Raw genomic sequence first — 19,419 nt, 5'->3', positions numbered from 1 at the left:
TGTTTGTTTTTTTTTTTCCTTTTAGTGATACATAGAATAAGGTACATTTTAAATTCGATGGTGTTGATTCAGTAATACGTGATACTATGTTTAAAGTGCATGGTCACTGTCAGGCTTGGGCATAGAGTTTGAGTGTTTATTAAATCGAGTTTTAGGTTGGGAGAGTTTTGTTTTGGCCCAGAGTGAGCAGGCAGTCTAATCAGAGACCATAGAAGTTAAACTCGGCAAATAAATGTGACTAGAGCTTAACTTCTTTTTAGCAGCATAATAAATAATCTGAAGTAGTAACATCAAGCAACCTAAACAACACTTATACTAGTGTTTTTGAAAAAAATATTGTTATGGATTTTCTGCATAGTTTTTTTCCCTTAAATCAGATGTTACCAACCTTTCATTTGTAAAAAAACCACTGTGGCATTTTATATGCTTGCTGCACCTTCCCAACCAGGTCTGCTGCCTTGAAATAACCAGGAATGAAGCCTGGATATGTGTATTTGGAAAGAGCACCACAGGTGATTTTGATGTATACAAGGGCTGAGAACCATTATAGAGAACAAAAGTAAAGAAAATTCTGATTTATAAGAACTTTGCAGAGATATAGAGATCAGAAATTAAATTATAAACTTCACTTACATTGTGAAAGAACTGGGAAGTGTGATAGTGGTGAACTTAGTGGTGAAAGCAGACCGCTTAGGTAACAGTGCAACAAAGAGCAGAATGTCTCTCTCACTTCTCCCTTCATTGTTTTAGAAACTCTGTTTATCGCTGTCAAGGCTTACCTCTGACAGAATGAAATTAATTCTCCATTTGTGTTATAATTTTTAAACTAAATTACTTTTTTAATGTTTCTTTTAAGGAGAGCATTCTTCAATGAGTTACACTTTTCTTGAATAGTTATCCTTCACACCCTTCCCTTCTTTATCTGTTCCTTCTTTTCTCTTCCCTTTTCTCAGGGGTCTGTGAAAGAGAAGTAGATAGTTTATACTTCCATTTTATAATTTTTGTTGGGAAACATTGCTATTATATAATCCCCATCAAGTGGTACCATACCCTAACAAGTTATTCTCCCTCTGATTGTATGTATCCAGTAATAAACTCATTGTCTACAGGCATACTGTAGCCTGCCTTTGGCCAGGTTTAACTTTAGCAAGTTCTTTTGTTTCAATTGGAATTTGTTGCTATGTCCATTTTAGTGTCTACTTTTTATTATTGATGCTGTTCAGTGTCTAAGTATAAGGTGATTCTTTATCCTACCACTTATCTTTGTTGCTTTTCCTGAACTCCTTCCTTCTTAATTTGTAAACTGCAGGGAAACACTAAGCTATGTAAATAATTTTCAGATTCTTTTATTGAAACAGCAACAAAAATATATAGCATAGGGCATCTGGATTTCATGAATCGTGTTTCCTACTTGCCAGATTGTAATTTCCAAGCATGCTCTTATCTCATTAACACGAAGAGGTCTGTGCCTGACCTAGGATCTTTCTTTTTTTTAGAAACTTGTGGTGGAGAATGTTGATGTGTTAACACAAATGAGGACCAGCTTTGACAAACCAGACCAGATGGCTGCACTCTTTAAAAGATTATCATGTGGGTAACTCATGATACTTTTTATAAACATAAGAAGATGTTGATACTCAGTATTTAGCTTTGGCTCAACATTTGTAACATAAATACAAGTAATAAATTATGAAAAGTACTCTTTAGCTTATGAAGAGAACTAGAACATTTTTGCAAAGGATCATATAAGCGTGTGTGTGACTTATCTGTTTCATAATTTTTCTTAACCATACTCTTAGTATACTATGTGTTGCTATTTCTTGAATATTACCAGTATCAATTTAGTTTTGAGCCCATTAAATTTAATACAATAAATCTACATTAATTTAGACTAAAAGGATTAGCTTCTGAGCCTGTTTTCTAAAAATCAACTATACGTATAAGTTACATACAATAAAATGTACCATTTAAGCCAACGACATTATGGATTTTGACAAATGGATACATTCATATAACCATTGCCGCAGTCTAGGTATGGAACAGTTCCATCACTTTGAAAAATTGTTTGCTATCGCTTTGTAGTTGGTCTCCTACCCCAGTCTCTGGCCCCAGGCCAGACAACCACTGATCTTATTTCTGTCACTATAGATTAAATTTGTGTCTGGCTTCTTTCACTTAGCATAATGTTTTTGAGATTCATTCATCCATGTTGTTAAGTGATCAGTAATTTGTTTCTTTTTGTTCTTAGCTAATATTCCATTGATGAAAACCTGAACCTACAACTTAAAAAAAAAAAAGTGTGATGTCTTCTTGACATTGATTCTTTGTGGGAGGTATATTGTGAAATAACAGTGAATCTTAAGTATTAAAGTGTGTTCAGCCAGATAACTGTTTTAGATATACTTGATTTAATGTTATTTTCTTTTTTTTTTTTTTTTTTTTTGAGACGAAGTCTCGCGCTGTGTCACCCAGGCTGGAGTGCAGTGGCGCGATCTCGGCTCACTGCAAGCTCAGCCTCCCAGGTTCACGCCATTCTCCTGCCTCAGCCTCCGAGTAGCTGGGACTGCAGGCGCCCGCCACCACGCCCGGCTAGTTTTTTGTATTTTTAGTAGAGACGGGGTTTCACCATGTTAGCCAGGATGGTCTCGATCTCCTGACCTCGTGATCCGCCCGTCTCGGCCTCCCAAAGTGCTGGGATTACAGGCTTGAGCCACCGCGCCCGGCTAATGTTATTTTCTTTTGCTTTTTTTACTTGAACTGTTAAAGTTATAATGAAAAATTATTTTAAAATTATACTTCTTGATTAATTTAAAAGCCTTCTCAACACTAAAAAAAAATGAAATCCCAGATAAAATATTCTTTATATTTGAGAAAGCCAGAGAACAAGTTTATGTTCCTAAATAAGAAATAATCCAAAAGAAAAGTAAAGCCATGCAGTATTTAACATACTTCACATTTGACATTTTTCTCTTAAATGCTTTAGAGAATCACTTTATTAGGCTGTTTTATCCTGTAAAACTTATTTAATTCTTATTGAATAAGAATTAAAGATTACCTTATAGGACAGATCCGTGGTTGCCAGGACTATAAAGGGAAAGCATTGAGGGAGATTTTTAGGGTGATGAAAGTGCTGCTCACCATAGTGGTGATACAAATCTATCATGTGTATCATACAATACATATCACTGTGTTACATAGTAGTAACACAAATCTATACATGTTAACATTTGGGGCTGGGTGCGGTGGCCCAGGCCTGTAATCCCAGCATATTGGGAGCCAAGGCAGGCAGATCACTTGAGATCAGGAGTTCCAGACCAGCCTGGCCAACGTGTTGAAACCCTGTCTCTACTAAAAATACAAAAATTAGCCAGGCGTGGTGGCACATGCTTGTAATCCCAGCTACTTGAGAGGCTGAGGTAGGATAATCACTTGAACCAGGGAGACAGTGGTTGCAGTTAGCTGAGATAGCACCATTGCACTACAGCCTGGGCGACAAGAACAAAACTGTATTTCAAAGGGAAAAAAAATTGGAGCTGTACACCAAAAGGAAAAGAAAAGGTCATTTTTATTATATGATACTTTAAAAACAAAAAAATAGACTTGGTAGCATTATAGGGAGAAGGAGTATGAGTAAGTAGGAAATTACTTTTTAAACCTCTCCTGATCTTTCTTTTGTTATTGTACATTGGTTTACTAGCTACTTATATTTTCCACTCCTTTATTGTTATTATTTTTGTTTTCTTCATGTTTTCTCCCATTTTTAAATACTCATTTGACCACCCCATTGACCTTAACCCTATTTACTTTCCTGCTAACAATCTTTTGACTGTACCATCTAGTGAGAAGCAAATAATTCACTGCAGTGTTCAATACTTTATTTAACTCTCATTTGTGGAATTGAAACAATGGAATTTGTTAAAATTCCAAACAGAATTTTCAAGTTTTCAAAACAAAATTCATAGTCTTTTGTCAAGATTCTGCTTACTTGAATTTTGCATATAATAGTTAATGGTGACTGATGACCACTAACTCATTGACCATTTTGGAATTGGCCAAAGCCAAAATCTAAATTGTTGAATATTAATGAACCATATATAACAAATTTGTCTTTAAGTATAATTTATTAAATCTTTTCTGTAATTTGGGAAAAGAAAAGATTTACTTGAGAGCGACTCATTTAGGAGAGTAGAGAGAACTATTTTTTCAGCAATTGAACTGTTTTCTAACACATTCTCTTTTTATTTATTCCTTTGTGCTTCCTTCTCCCCATGTCCATATCCAGAGGTCAATGTGTTTTTGAAGGAGTTTTTCACAGTCAACAAGCACATTATTTTAAAAAGATAAAGCATTATGATTTATTAAAAGCTGATCTGAATTGGGAGGCAATCTAGAATTTATTTTATTTTTATTCTATTTTATCTAGTTTTATTTTTTAATTTTTTGAGACAGAGCCTTCCTCTGGCGCCCAGGCTGGAGTGTAATGACACAGTCTCAGCTCACTGCAACCTCCACCTCCCAGTTCAACCAATTCTCCTGCATCAGCCTCCCAAGTAGCTAGGACTACAGGCATGCACCACCACACCTGGTTAATTTTTGTATTTTTAGTAAGATGGGGTTTCACCATGTTGTCCAGGCTGGTCTCGAACTGCTGACCTCAAGTGATCCACCCACCTTGACCTCCTAGAGTGCTGGGATTACAGGTGTGAGCCACCGTGCCTGGCCTTAGTATCAGTTTTAAGACTTCCTGTGTGATTTGAGCAAATCTATGTCTCTGTTTCATATTTTTTTAATTCTCTGACATTCTGTTTCTTGGGACTAGGTTCATCACTTTACTGACTCCCCGATTCCAGACTAAAAATATTTCTAGTTTTCCTACAGCAATTTTTTCTTTGAAAACTCATTTGATTCACTTATGCCTTTCTGCCATCATCTACAAACCCCAAAAGTTGCCTCTGTAGATCTTTACTTTCGCAGTACTTTGGATGTTATTATTTCCTGAAATTGTTCCACTAGTAAAAATCTTGAACTTTGAAATTCAACTCTCAGATCATAGCCATGCCTTCTAGCTCTCCTGTTCCTTTGCACCTATTGAACTCCTTGTTCTACCTCATTGAAAGTTTTATGCCTCTCTGCTTTCCTGATCACCTATTCCTAGCTTTATGTATTTTGTCCATTCTGGACTATGAAATTTGGTTAATGCATTCTCCCTTATGCTACATTCTCCCTTGCTACATTCTCCCTTATGCTACATTCTCCCTTGCTACATTCATTCCCACAAAGCAATTTTCCTGATCCCTAGACAGTCTTCTGCACCCTGAAAGCCAAGTACTGCTTGTGAAATAACACTTTTTAAGTCTGTTGTTAAACTGGCCTCTTTTTCATCTTACTGCCTGTCTTACTTAGAAACTTTTTGACTAGTTTGTATGCACTGTTTGATCGTCCCACCTGTCCACTCTTGGTATGCTGCAATATGTCCACTTTCCTGAAACCTTTCTGAAAGTTTGTTACTGACTACTCATTTGCAAGATTTGGTGCTTTTTCCTCAACTCTCATTCTGTTTATTTCTTTGTAGTGTTTATCTGTTTTATTCTCCTTTTTATTAAAGGTTTATTTTCTTTATTTGCCAATACTTTTACCTCTATTCTTCGTCATTTTTGCAGGTTCATCTTTTATGTAGTGTCAGTTTGTGATATCTTACTCTTCCATTTTTACTCAGCAATCCTATTGGAAAAATGTTATCCAAAATTTTCTCTTCCCTTATCTAATATTTATCTTCAGCTTTAACTATCTTCTGTTGATCTCCAGATGTTTAATAAACCAAGTACTAGTTTGACCAGGGCTTCTCAAAGTATAACCCAGGGACAAGCAACAGCACCACCTGGGAATGTGTTAAGTATGTAAATTACTGGGCCCCACTTCAGACATGCTGACTCAGAACTCTGGGCTTGAGGCCCAGCAGTCTGTGTTTTAACAAGTCCTCTGGGTCATTTGGAATCATACAAAAGTTTAGAAACATTGTGTTAAATATTTTCAGCTATATGACCCACAGGTTTTCCACAACATCCCTGGAATGGGAAGTATCTCTTCCATGGCAGGCATAAGTAGGTGAGGAGAAAAAACCTGTTGTTTTCTTTATTGACTATTTTGTTACCTCTCTCACCATCCATCCAGTGAGTCATACTGGAAAAACTGGATATCCTCTCTGATTCTTTCACTCCTCATATTCCATGTGCTGTAGCTGTGTCTTATAGATGAGAGTTTACAAATTGGTGTGTCACATTTGGTCCAAAGGTATACATTGTTTGGCCCTATGCTACATTAGATTTTTTTTAAAAATTGTGTTATTATTTTTAAAATGGGAAGAGTCATTTCTAAACAGAATTCTTTTCATATAACTCTTTATATTTTGAACACCCTGAACAACACACTCATTGCTTGAAGGATACAGTATAAACTCCTTAGCATGACGTTCGAAAGCTGCTATTTGGATTAATGAAATAATTGACCAGCATTGCCTCTCTTCCTGTCCCCCACTACTTATTTGTTTGCCTGGTCCAAGACCCACGTAGCCTCTGTCTAGAGTTAGTTCCTTGGGAAGTTAGTGGACGTTATGTGGGGTGAAGGGAAGTGCCAGTGGCCAAATGGTTTGGCAAATAATCCATTAAACAATACGTTAAGCAGTGTTTCTTACTGTGAAGTATCTTAGAACTTTTAATGTGTCATTATTGTACACATTCAAGATGAGGTTGTAGGGTATAGTCTTTGAGAACTTGATTAAATTCTGGGTAACGTACTTTGGAAAATATATGGCTATATCACACTGAATCTTCTCTGATTCATTTTATTCTCTATCATTCCTTTTTCTGAATTTGTTACTGCTTTATTTTCTGAATTGGAAGGCTTTTTTCTTCTTAATCCCCCTTTATGCCCAACTTGGATAACATTTCTCAGAGAAATCTTTTCTTTCACCATCATTTCTTTCTCTGGGTAGTAGCAATTTCCTAGTCTCTCTTGTTTTTTTTCTTTATTTTTGAGGTGGCATCTCACTCTGTCGCCCAGGCTGGAGTGCAGTGGGACAGTCTTGGCTCACTGCAACCTCCGCCTCCCGGGTTCAGGCGATTCTCCTGCCTCAGTCTCCCGAGTAGCCAGGACCACAAGCATGTATCACCATGCTTTTCTAATTTTTGTATGTTTAGTAGAGTCGGGGTTTCACATGTTGGCCAGGCTGGTCTTGAACTCCTGACCTCACGTGATCCGCCCGCCTCAGCCACCCAACTGAGTCTCATCTTGATTATTACCATCTAATTGAATATCTACTAGTCATCTGGGTATCAGATACTATGCTGAGTGCTACAGGTAGATGAAAAGATGAAGAGTAGTTCCTGCTCACATGGAATTTTTAATTAATTTGTGCCTTATATAATTTTGTTAACATGACTATTTTAATTCACATTTGGCTTATATTAGGCCTATTTGTATGGTTTAATAAAAGATGCTATGGTCAAAGTTTAAATAAGCTACACAGAAGGTAGAAAGTTGAAAATAAAATACTTCTCTCTATTCCTACTCCTCAACTAGTAACTTTAATAGTTACTGTAGTATGCATCTCTTTCCAGAAATTTGTTATGTAAGTACAAATATAGGTCTGTATATATATCTTTTTTAGTTTACATAAATGGAATTATATTTCTTAGTTTTCATGACAGCCCATTTAGATTGTCTGCTATTTGAGGTCTAGATCATTATTCTGTTTATATTTATTCTTTTACTACATAGTATAAGGCTTTGTATATGGTGTGCAATAAATGTTTTGGCTTTATAAAATGTGAAGGTATTGAACCATCATATTGACTCTTCCAATCCTATTTTGTTAACAGAGTTTTGTTTTTTTTAGAGATGGGGTCTTGCTCCTTTACCCAGGCCGATGTGCAGTGGCGTGATCATAGTTCACTGCAACCTCTAATTCCTGAACTCAAAGGATCCTCCTATCTTAGCCTCCCGAATACTAGGACCACAGGCTCATGCCACCACACCCGACTGATTTTTTTTATTTTTTGTAGAGACAGGGTCTTGCTATGTTGCCCAGGCTGTTCGTGAACTCCTGGGCTCAAGCAGTCTTCCCGGCTCAGCCTCCTAAAATGCTAGGATTGCAGATGTGAACCACCATGCTCAGCCTTGAAAATCTATTAATAATTTTTAGAATAAAGCTCTCTAACCAATATGTAAGTGATCAAATCTGTTCATAGGCTTCAGCAAACTGGTCCTGCCAAAACTGCTTGTGTTCTCAACAGGCATTTTTTGTTTCTTAACTCAAGACCTTAACAATTTAAGAATTTAGCACTGCTGAGTTTCTGGGCTGCTTGAGGATTTAACTCCTGTTCACTCTGATCAGCTTCTTTCTCATCTAGTCTGTCTTCCCTTCTTCCTGCCCCTACCTTTTGTGAAATAGGGTTATATAGTTAGCTACTTGTGAACCATCTAACCCTTTTAAAAGAATACAATATACTCCATTTGATGTGAACTATAGTTACTTAAAAGTTTAACCAGATTAAATATCAGCTATCAATATATTTCTCTCTTTAATCATTATTGTAATCAAATTACTGTTAATTGTGCCTGCTATCATGGGAATTTTATTACTTTAATAAATTTAGATTTTTTTCCAAGGTTAAGAAAGAATTCAGTTCGCACTTTTTTATTCTCTTCTCCTTCTGTTTCTTTGAATTTAGCTGTTGACAGTGTCTTGAAGAGGATGACAATAATTGGTGTAATTTTATCCTTCCGATCATTGGCACAAGAAGCACTTAGAGATGTAAGAAACCATTACAAGTATATACTGTGTATCCAAACAATCCCTTTTAATTTCTCAGAAGTTTAAACTTACTTTTCAGATTCATACTTGGCAATGATATAATTAAAATTCCAGTTTTAGTAGTTACAGAAAATAACATACATAACATTAGTTATTTAAGCTCATTTTTTGTTGTGGTACTGCTGCTTGGAGAATATAACTTGCATGGTTATTGCTCTTCATTATCAGTAGAGTATTTTCAATTTTGACTATACTTGCTTTAATATTGAATAATTTTGAATGTATTTCATTTTCATATGTCTTCGAATTTTTGAAAACTCACAAAGTAGATAAAGTAAAATAATTTTTATGAAACTAAAATTAATCAATTGGTAATATTTTGTAAGTTTAGGGTTTGCCATTGAAAAATAATTCTGTATTCGTTTTCCTGCCTAGGTCTTGTCCTACCACATTCCTTTTCTTGTAAGTTCAATTGAAGATTTTAAGGATCACATTCCAAGGGAAACTGATATGAAGGTAATAATATAATTTATGGTTGGGGTTTACAGTCTCTAAAGCAAAATATTTAAATTACATATGCAATAAAATGTAATAAATCCTAAACTACTATAAAGTTTCTATTTTAGAGTGGTTAGTTAACATGCTTGCCTTTGTAATGTAAACATGCTTGCCTTTGTAATTGAATCTTTGAGAGCTCAGCTCCAAAATACTACCTAGGCATTTTGAAATTCAATCTTTGATCACCTATAGCAATGCAAAATTGACTAAAAATAGATTTTTTTTTCTAAACGGGATAGCTGTTTATACATGGGGATAAAGAAATTAAGAAAGATGAGGCGGCCGGGCACGGTGGTTCACACCTGTAATCCCAGCACTTTGGGAGGCCGAGGTGGGCAGATCATGAGGTCAGGAGTTCGAGACCATCCTGGCTAGCATGGTGAAACCCCGTCTTTACTAAAAATACACACACAAAAAACTAACCGGGCATGGTGGCGGGCGCCTGTAGTCCCAGCTACTCGGGAGGCTGAGGCAGGAGAATGGCGTGAACCTGGGAGGCGGAGCTTGCAGTGAGCCAAGATCATGCCACTGCACTCCAGCCTGGGCAGCAGAGTGAGACTCCATCTCAAAAAAAAAAAAAAAAGATGAGGCAATGAAATAATAGTTGTTTTAAATACAATGAAATTCATTAAGTTTAAAATTGATGTTAAGTCATTTCCTATAAAAGGATGTAATTGTAGGCTGTAATTTTAAAAATATTTTTAGTATTCGATTATATGTAATATATATAAAACAGCAGGTTGGCAGCCTTCTGTGAGCTTACCGTTTTTGTTTTGGAAATCTATTGAGCCATGAAATCCAACTATTGATCTAAACCTAGCAATGATTGTCCAGTGGTTATACATCTAGTAAGTGATATATCAGGACTCACATTTGTGTTTTCTAAACTGACACATTTCTTAGATTGTTTCCGTTTCACATATCTTGAAAAGCACTGATTGAAAAAAAATAATGTCTAAACTCCTTTGTATGACACCAAGAATCTTCTAAAATTGTGTCACTCAGGCCAGGCACAGTGGCTCAAGCCTGTAATCCCAGCACCCTGGGAGGTCGAGGTGGATTCTGTCACCGGAGGTCAGGAGTAAGAAACCAGCCCGACTAACATGGAGAAACTCCATCTCTACTAAAAATACAAAATTAGCTGAGTGTGGTGGTGCATGCCTGTAATCCCCGCTACTCGGGAGGTTGAGGCAGGAGAATCTCTTGAACCAGGGAGGCAGAGGTTGTGGTGAGCTGAGATTTTGCCATTGCACTCCAGCCTGGGCAACAGGAGCAAAACTCCATCTCAAAAAAAAAAAAAAATTGGTGCCACTCAAACTTTTTGAGGCTTATCTTCTACCACTTCTTTCTTCCTTCTCCCACTCTCTTCTCTTTCTTACTCTGCCCCTCTTTTTATATGGTATTCTGTGAGCTAACTAGATCTTTCTGTTGCATTTATTATCAACTAATTATTATCAAGTAATTTATTCTACTTGAAAATACCACCCTTTTCTCTTTCTGCCTTTTGAAATCCTACTGTATTTTAAGGCCTCATTCAATTGCCATTTTCTAAGAAGCATTCCTAGATTCTCCACTGATAAAGAACTTCATTTTTCTTAGTGTTATCAGAGAACTTGTTTATCTCCTGTGGAGTTGAACATAATCTGCCTTGTATTATAATTATATTTTTCTACTTATATTTATACCAAATCGTATATATCTTGAAGATCCAGACTTGTTGTTGTTGTTGTTGCTGTTGTTTCTCTTACAGTGTGTTGTACAAAATAAACATTTGAGATCAGTGATTGTCTAGTGATTCTATGATTGAAAACTGTGTGCAAATAGCTCAAAATGATTTCCTAAGTGGAAACACTACAGAAAAAATAAGGAGACAAAAACTAATCAGTTCTTGAGAAGACACTAATGTGCAGAATTATGAGAATTCTATATATATTCTGAGCAGTCATTCAATTTTCACCTGACATAATCATGTTTAGTTTCCAGCAAACTTTCAGTAGAACTTAACTGTTTAAAAACAAACAAACAAACATGTTTTTTAACAGCTTTATTGAGTTATAAGTCACCGCAGAAAATTTACTCATTGAAAATGCACAATTCAGTGGTTTTTAGTGTAGTGCCAGAATTGTTCAACCATCACCACAGTCAACTTTAGAGCATTTTCATCATCCCGAAAAAGAAGCCTTGTACCCGTTAGCAGTCACTCCCCATTCCACTTCTTGTCGCCCATCCCTAGCCCTAGGCAATGACTAATCTACTTTCTGTTTAAATTAGAATACTTTAGACACTTATATAAATCGTCATGTGTAGTCTTCTGATACTGGCTTCTTTCACTTAGCATATTTTCAGGATTCATACATATTACAGCATATAATGGCACTTTTTAAAATGATTGTTGGATAATGTTTCATTGTATGGATATACAACATTTTGTTTATTCACATCAATTGATGGACATCTGGGTTGTTTTCACTTCTTAGCTATTAGAAACACTGCTACTGTGAACATCCGTGTACAAGTTTTTATGTGAACGTGTATTACTTCTCTTGAGTATACACCAGGAGAGAATTGCTGGGTCATATGAAAACTGTAGCCTTTTGAGGAACTGCTAAACTGTTTTCAAATTGGGTGTGCCATTTTACATTCCTACCAGCATTGTATGAGGGTTTCACTTTTTCTGCATCTTCACTAATACTTGTAATTGTCTGTGTTCTTAATCATAGCCATCTAGTGAGTGTGAAGTGGCATCTCATTGTTTTGATTTGCATTTTCCTGATGGCAAATTATGTTGAACGTGTTTTCATATGTTTACTGGTTATTTCTATATCTTCTTTGGAGAAATAACTAACTTTGACATTTTAAATTGGGTTGTCTTTCTCTATTTGTGAGTTCTTCATATACTTTGGATACAAGTCCATTAACAGATTCATGATTTGCAAATCTTTTCTCTAATTCTATAGGTTGATGATGTCTTTTAGTTTCAGTGAAGTTCATTTTATCGATTTTTGGGGGGTTTTTGTTTGTGCTTTTGGTGTCAATCTAAGAAACCATTGCCTATTGCAATGTCATGATGATTTGTGCCTATGTATTCTTCTAAGCATTTTACAGTTTTAGCTCTTACATTTAGGTTTATGATTCATAAATCATAATTTGTGTGTGTTAATTTGTGTGTGTGAAGTGAGTAATAGATTACAAACATTTTAATCTAGAACTTAATCCCTGCCATGTTCCCAGTTTTTCTAAGCTATACTGTTTTACTTCATATTTTATACTAAGGTTTTTTTGTCACAATATCAGAGGTAACACCAGTTAGATAGATAGTTTTCTTCTGAGGTTATTAAGCAGTCAGAATATCTTGAATATTTGAAATCTATATGTGATACAGAAAAATTGCTTTCGTTATTAGAAACTCCCTAATCAGATTTTTAAATGAATACTCCTTTAAAAACCTATTGTAAGTAATTTGCCATATTTATAGATATGATATGATTGGACATTGAACCACTATAATTTTTCATTAAACTACTATGTAAACATAGGTCTAGTAATATTGATTCACTTTGTTCATTTATTGATCTTTTCTGACTTGATATTTTATATTCATGCTTCCAAAAGAAATGATAACTTTAGAATGATCCTGTTGGAATGTGCCACAGAAAGTATACAAGTTTTGTTTGGCCTAGCAGTAGGAAGTTAGAACCAGCACCACCTCACACTATTCAGCCTAAATTGAATCAGTTGTTCAATATACTTAGTTATGCTATAGTTTCTGCTTCAGCCAAGTTTCTGAAATTTTCTGGTGTTCTTCTAGGCAGACTCAAACAGTGAGCTTTTTCAGAAATTTGTTAGACTGTTTATTGCTCTGTAACTCTTATGTTTTTATCAGGTTGCAATGAATGTGTATGAATTATCGTCAGCTGCTGGATTACCTTGTGAGATTGATCCTGCGTTGGTCGTAGCTCTTTCTTCACAAAAATCGGGTAAAATGCATTAGTAAATATTAAATACTCTTAGTTAAACTTACCAGGGCAGCATAGGTATAGGTATGATATTTAACCATATATTCAAATGCCTGCTTTGTGTTCATCTTTTTAAATTTGTTATTGTTATTGCTGGTAGTTGGACTATATCAGTGCATAAAACACAAACATCCCCGCCTTCTGGAATTTAAGATTGGATGAGATTACTGGGCCATTTAGTGTATATAGATGCAGCAGTGAAGAGGATCCAGGTCTGACCCTTGAGCCATTCTAAGATTTAAGAGTTCAGGGAGAAAAGGAAAAACCACCGAAAAAGAAATTTAGAGAAATTGAGAAGACAGTACCAATGAAGTAGAAGAAAAACCAGGAAAGAGTAGCTTCCAGGAAGATAGAAAGGAAATGATCAGCTATGTAGAGTTAATTGGTGGTACTGACAAGATCAGTGTCAGTGAGGTTTTATGGGCAAAAGGCTGATTAGTGAGTAAGGGAGATTAAGGGAGAATAGGAAGAAAAGGACTTGAAGATAACCATAAGACAACTCTCTCAAAGGGTTCTATTGTAAAGGGGAGCAAAGAAATAAAATCTCAGCAGCTGGAGGCAAGAGCAAAGTCAAGAGAAGGATTTTTTAAGATAGAGGAGAAGTATGCTGATGGGAGATGGTCCGGTAGATAGCATAAAATTGAGATCTAGAAATTTTTATTGGACTAGAGTTATTCACCATCAAGAGTTTGTACAGTGTTATATAAAACATTCAGAAATTTTTAAGACCAGCCCTTAGAAATAAAGTGCTTAGAATCCTGTAGATATTTCTTGATTTGTCTACAAAGTAGATACAGCATTTCATCTATTTCTACTACAAAAATGCCCTTTCTGCCCCCTTGAGGCAGCAGCCTGGTGTTTGAGGTAATCAGTTTTTTTTTTGTTTTTTTTTTTTTTTTTGCGTTTAACAATGCTTTTTGTTTCCTTATTCATACAGTATGTTACATTTAGTCACGTGGATAATTATAATTTTTACTTGATTTTCTATAGCTGTATTTTTTGTAGTCACCAAATCTTTAAAACATATTTCGGCTTTTTTCTTATATTCAATTCTTAATTATATCTAATGGTGATTAGAGCCTAAATAACCCACAGTTTGAGTGCATATCACAATAATGTTTTAGAAAGGGTTGTGTCTTGAAAACTTCAGGGCAAGGCTAGGTATTTTTATTCATGACTAGTTTCTTCTGTCTTCTAAAATAGAGAGGTTGAAAACCCAGTCCACTTCCCACATTTATGTCTTTTAAATAGTAAATTTCAAATTATATTCATATCTATTTCAAAAAGTAATTAAGAATTTTTTGGTGATTTTGCAGAGTAATTTATGAGATAAGTTTTCTAAATTGTAAATATAACTTTCTCATAAAGTAATAATTCCCCTTTAGTTTTCAATTAGGAAATTGTAGGATTGCAGTTATCCTAACTGTATTTTTTGTTCTATAATCTTACAATTAAGAGAAATAAAATGTTACCTTATTGTTTTATCACACGTCCTTGAAATATGCCTAAGTAGTTGATAATAGTCAATTGTAACATAAATTGTTTCTACTTTATTTTTTATAACAAAATTGTGACCAATTCTATAAAATGCTAGTAAAATATTTTACTATTTCTAAAAAAAAGTAAGCCATTTTAAAAATAAAAATCTGTTTAGTTTAGATTATCAAATCTTAACTAATCTTGAAGAAATACCTTGATTTTATTCTTAATTTTTGTCCCTTAGAAAACATTAGTCCAGAAGAGGAGTATAAAATTGCCTGCCTTCTCATGGTGTTTGTGGCAGTTTCTTTGCCAACACTGGCCAGTAATGTGATGTCCCAGTATAGCCCCGCTATAGAAGGTAATAGTGGTTTCAAATTGTTTTGGCAATGGAAAAATCATGGGTTTTGGTATTTTATAATAAAATATGAGTTAAGTTCTGCCACTAACTGGTAGTGGAACATGGGATAGTCTGTTTCTCTTTTCCTGAACTGTAATTTCCTGATATATGAAATGTGTGTAAGTAAGCTCATGTGTGCCTGAATGTGCGTAGAGGTCGGTGAGGGCGTATCCAACTCATAGGATTATTTTAGGGATTGAATGATAAGATGTTGTAAAGCAGCTAAGCACTTCTTTTTTGTTTCCGAGGTACTATAAAACTGATATGTGATTTCTTTTAGATGTTTTCAGAAGTGTTTGCCTGTTTAACTTATACACGATCGTTTGTTACTCTCTTGCTACACTAGTTTTGAAAACATCAGTGTTCATGAAAGTCAAAGGAGAGCAAGTCCGGTCATGTCCCAACTCTCCTCTTAATTATGCCACTATTTTTGTAGATTGTGAAGTCATTAAAGATTTGCCTGCTATGTATTATTTGCTATTTTGGGGTCTACACAACCCTATTTGCATTTTCTCAGGGCATTGCAACAACATACATTGCTTGGCCAAAGCCATCAACCAGATTGCTGCAGCTTTGTTTACAATTCACAAAGGAAGCATTGAAGACCGTCTTAAAGAATTTCTGGCGGTATGTATAATCAAATAACAAAACTGATCACATTTTATAAAGAAAACTAAAAATCACAACTATGAGATATAAAAATAAATTCTCTTTAATTTTACATTTTATTTTGTGCCCTCTAATGGCATATTGTTTTCAAATTATTTTCTCAGGTATATGAATTTCAGTCTCCTTTTATTTTTATTTATTTATTTATTTTCTTTTTTTGGAGGGAGAAACAGGTAAAGGTGGGGCATTAAAATCGTGGAGCAGTCCATTATTTCCCTTAGACTCGGAAGTTTCTTTCCCAACTCTAGAGCTCTGCGATATGACCTTTTCTCCCTAAGCTGATGTTTGGACTGCCTTAGAAATTTTCCTAGGGTGGAAAGAGAAAAAAGCAAAGGAAAATTGAGGCCAAGAGAGAGGCTGTTCCCTCTAAAAAGACGTATTTTGCTTATTTCCATTTCTTTGGAGAAAGACCATTAATGGTGATAAATTCATCATTAAAAATACTACACACTACCAAAAGAGAGAAGTGCTAAATGTAGCCTCATGAAACATGGTTTTTAATTTCTGTATCAATGTAGTTCTTTATTTTCTTTATTAATATAACCTTTTCCATATTTTATTTAAAGGAAAGATGTACCATGGCATACTGAACTCTAGAACATTTACTTCTTTTTCGGTTGTAAATCCTGTCAGCTTTTTACAAAAATAATTTTTTAATTAAAAATGCAAATACAGTACTAACTTGAGGAGAAAATAACTTCTATTTCAAGGAAAACACTATTAAAATCGTTAAGTGTTTCTTTCCATTTGCAGATAATTCCTTCACTCAGGGTTTAATGTCTTAGTCTTACAATGTTTCTGTGAAGTCAGATCCAGTGTGAAACTGTCTTCTTCCTTGGGAACTAAGAAATATAGTCAGTATAGATGATGGGATAAGAGAAAATAATTTGAATCATTTTTAAAAGCAGACTTGTTCTGAAAAAAATCAGTTTTAAAGACCAATAAGAATATTTGATTACATTTATTATGTTAGTGTCTCTTTGTGCCTTACTCTCTAAATTACTGCTTGAATGTAGGGTATCTAAGCTCGTTTTATTTGTTATTTAATTGCTCATTATTTTATATTTAGCACTGAATGATTGAAATGTGTTGGAAGCTGAAGCATACCTAAAATAAGTAACTGATGAACCTTTTATTAACTCACTTTATGTGTATGTATACTTTTAAGCTTGCATCCTCCAGTCTACTGAAAATTGGCCAGGAGACAGATAAAACTACAACAAGAAATAGAGAATCAGTTTATTTACTGCTAGATATGGTAAGTCTCATTTTAATTTTTACTAAAAATAAAAGAGTTCCAGTCATTCCTGAGAGTCTTTTCTTGGCATTTTAGTCATTTAATACTTTTTTTGATCCCTTTTGTTTACTTCACATAAGCCACACCTTTCTAAAATTTGCAGAGAAGACTGACATCACTCATATTTTATCATTTCAGTAATATCAGAAAATAACAAAATCAAAGGTTAGTATTAACTATGGGTATTCTTTTATGAACAATTTTTCAACCTGTTGGAAAACACTTAGGCCTTGTATTTTTCTAGTGTATTGGCGTCAGCTCTCTTCCAGTTTTCTGAGTTTTCTACATTCTGACTCTATTCTGCCCATTTCTTGTAATTTTCTGTGCCTAGTCACTTCCCTCTCTGCAGTGTCTATGAACCGGCTCTTGCTTGTTTCTACCACGTGGCTCTTTCCCCACTTAGAATCATTTTCCTTACCTGCAGAAATCGGATTTATCCTAATGATTCCTCAAATCTTTTTCCAGATAGTCTTTCCTGATTACTTTGGCCTGCGTTAATTTTTCTTCTGTTTTGAATTCCTATAGAATTTACAGCTTTCCATTTAATTATAGTTGGTTTTATGTTTGGTTTTGCTTCCTAGCTTAGTCTTGGACTGCCAGGTAGAGTTGGTGGTATGGACCATATTTTAAATATTTTTGTATTGTCTTTTATTTCTAGTATATCAGTGAGGAAAATGAAAGTGCTCAGTATATTCCTGTTGATTAAATATTATAATTGAAAAGTAGCCCTTTTTAAACTTTTTGATATATATTCACTGTGGCACATTTACATTTTAGATTAAGTAAAAGGAAAATAACGTGTCTATTTCTAATAAGAACAATATAGAAATTCTGCCTTACTGGTTGTCAATAAATGTTCCCATTATAAATAACTTGAGTTTTGATGCATTTTTTGAATTTTTCAGATTGTACAAGAATCCCCATTCCTTACAATGGATCTTTTGGAATCTTGTTTTCCTTATGTCTTGCTGAGAAATGCATACCATGCTGTCTACAAACAAAGTGTTACATCTTCTGCATAAAATACCTACTTATTCAAGACAAGCACGCATTTTTGTTGCCTTGGTTTTACCTGTAGACTGTGGAACTATTTTACCTTAAGGCCTGAAAAAGTTTTGTGGATTATAAATTTCTTTCATACGGTTGTATTTTCTGATCATTGGTTTCTTAATATGGTTGTACTACAGTATACTTGGTTGATTTAGGTTGCACATTCACTGAATTCACTGAGATTATTCCTATAATTTTAGAGTATCATTTATTTGAACAACATACATTATCAACATGTTTTTGATATTTGATAATGAAAAAAATCTTTGCTTGTTTATTTCTGAAAAAGAATTGTATTTAGTGATTATTTTAGATAGTGATATAGCATTCATCTGTGTGTAAATTATTTCATATAGGGAAGAGTTCTGATCTGTACCTATGGTTCTTATTGAAAACAAAATTGGATGTGCATTTCTGTGATGTTATGAATACATTTCTACTTTATTTTGAAACATTTGCCAAACTAAATACTATAACACTGTATAACATTTTAAAATGTTAAAGAACTGCTTAGTGTTAGAAGCAGATCATTTCCCAAAATTCTAAAAACAGCAGCATATGTTGTTGCTTGTATAAAGCCTAGGGATAATTTTTAGACTAACTTCCATGGTGCCCTGTTGGCATTAGCACTACCATTGTACCCTGCTGTATAATAAACAATCTTAGACATTTATCAACTGTTGATACAAATGTTAGTCCCTAACCACTTTTTATATATGTTTTAAATTTTTGAAATTCAAGTGTACCTGCCATAACATAAAATAAACACTAGACTGTATCACACTTTGAATGATTTCTTTAAGATCCTTGGATATTCATTCTGTAATAACAAAGTTTTTGTTTAAACTTAGTTTAAAATATAAAAAATAATAGTTTAGGAATGTCTTAAGTACAGCATTCAATACCAGGTCAGCTATTACATGATTTGTTTAAATGTTTTGAAAAACATTTTATTGAAAAAAATACCAAAATTAGAAAATAAAATTACACAGTACTTCTTAAAAATTAAGAACTTAAAGAAAACTTGTGTGCTGTCAACTTGCTCATTTAATCTGTAACCAAATAGAGTTATTTAAAAGAAAAGGGAAAAAAAATTGAGTGATCATGGGACTAGTGAGAATGTTGAGAACTGCTATGT

At 34.4% G+C, this 19,419-nt stretch overlaps 1 protein-coding gene across 4 annotated transcripts in view; it reads left to right on the top strand.

The window, feature by feature from the left end:
* The window catches only part of NCKAP1 (NCK associated protein 1), a 112,273-nt gene extending 93,209 nt beyond the window's left edge, over window positions 1–19,064 (top strand). For all 4 annotated transcript variants that reach the window (XM_021923772.2, XM_021923773.2, XM_021923774.2 and 1 more), the window contains 8 exons: window positions 1,497–1,590; window positions 8,730–8,812; window positions 9,248–9,328; window positions 13,254–13,347; window positions 15,110–15,226; window positions 15,783–15,892; window positions 17,103–17,192; window positions 18,137–19,064. In XM_021923772.2, coding sequence (XP_021779464.1) covers window positions 1,497–1,590; window positions 8,730–8,812; window positions 9,248–9,328; window positions 13,254–13,347; window positions 15,110–15,226; window positions 15,783–15,892; window positions 17,103–17,192; window positions 18,137–18,253 — 786 coding nt within the window. In that variant the 3' untranslated portion in view covers window positions 18,254–19,064. The remainder of the gene's footprint in view (window positions 1–1,496; window positions 1,591–8,729; window positions 8,813–9,247; window positions 9,329–13,253; window positions 13,348–15,109; window positions 15,227–15,782; window positions 15,893–17,102; window positions 17,193–18,136) is intronic.
* Window positions 19,065–19,419: the final 355 nt, after the last annotated feature.

This window comes from Papio anubis, chromosome 10 (assembly GCF_008728515.1).
Source record: "Papio anubis isolate 15944 chromosome 10, Panubis1.0, whole genome shotgun sequence".
Taxonomy (NCBI): Eukaryota; Metazoa; Chordata; class Mammalia; order Primates; family Cercopithecidae; genus Papio; species Papio anubis.
The sequence above is the reverse complement of the archived record's forward strand: the minus strand, read 5'-3'. Positions and strand labels throughout refer to the sequence as shown.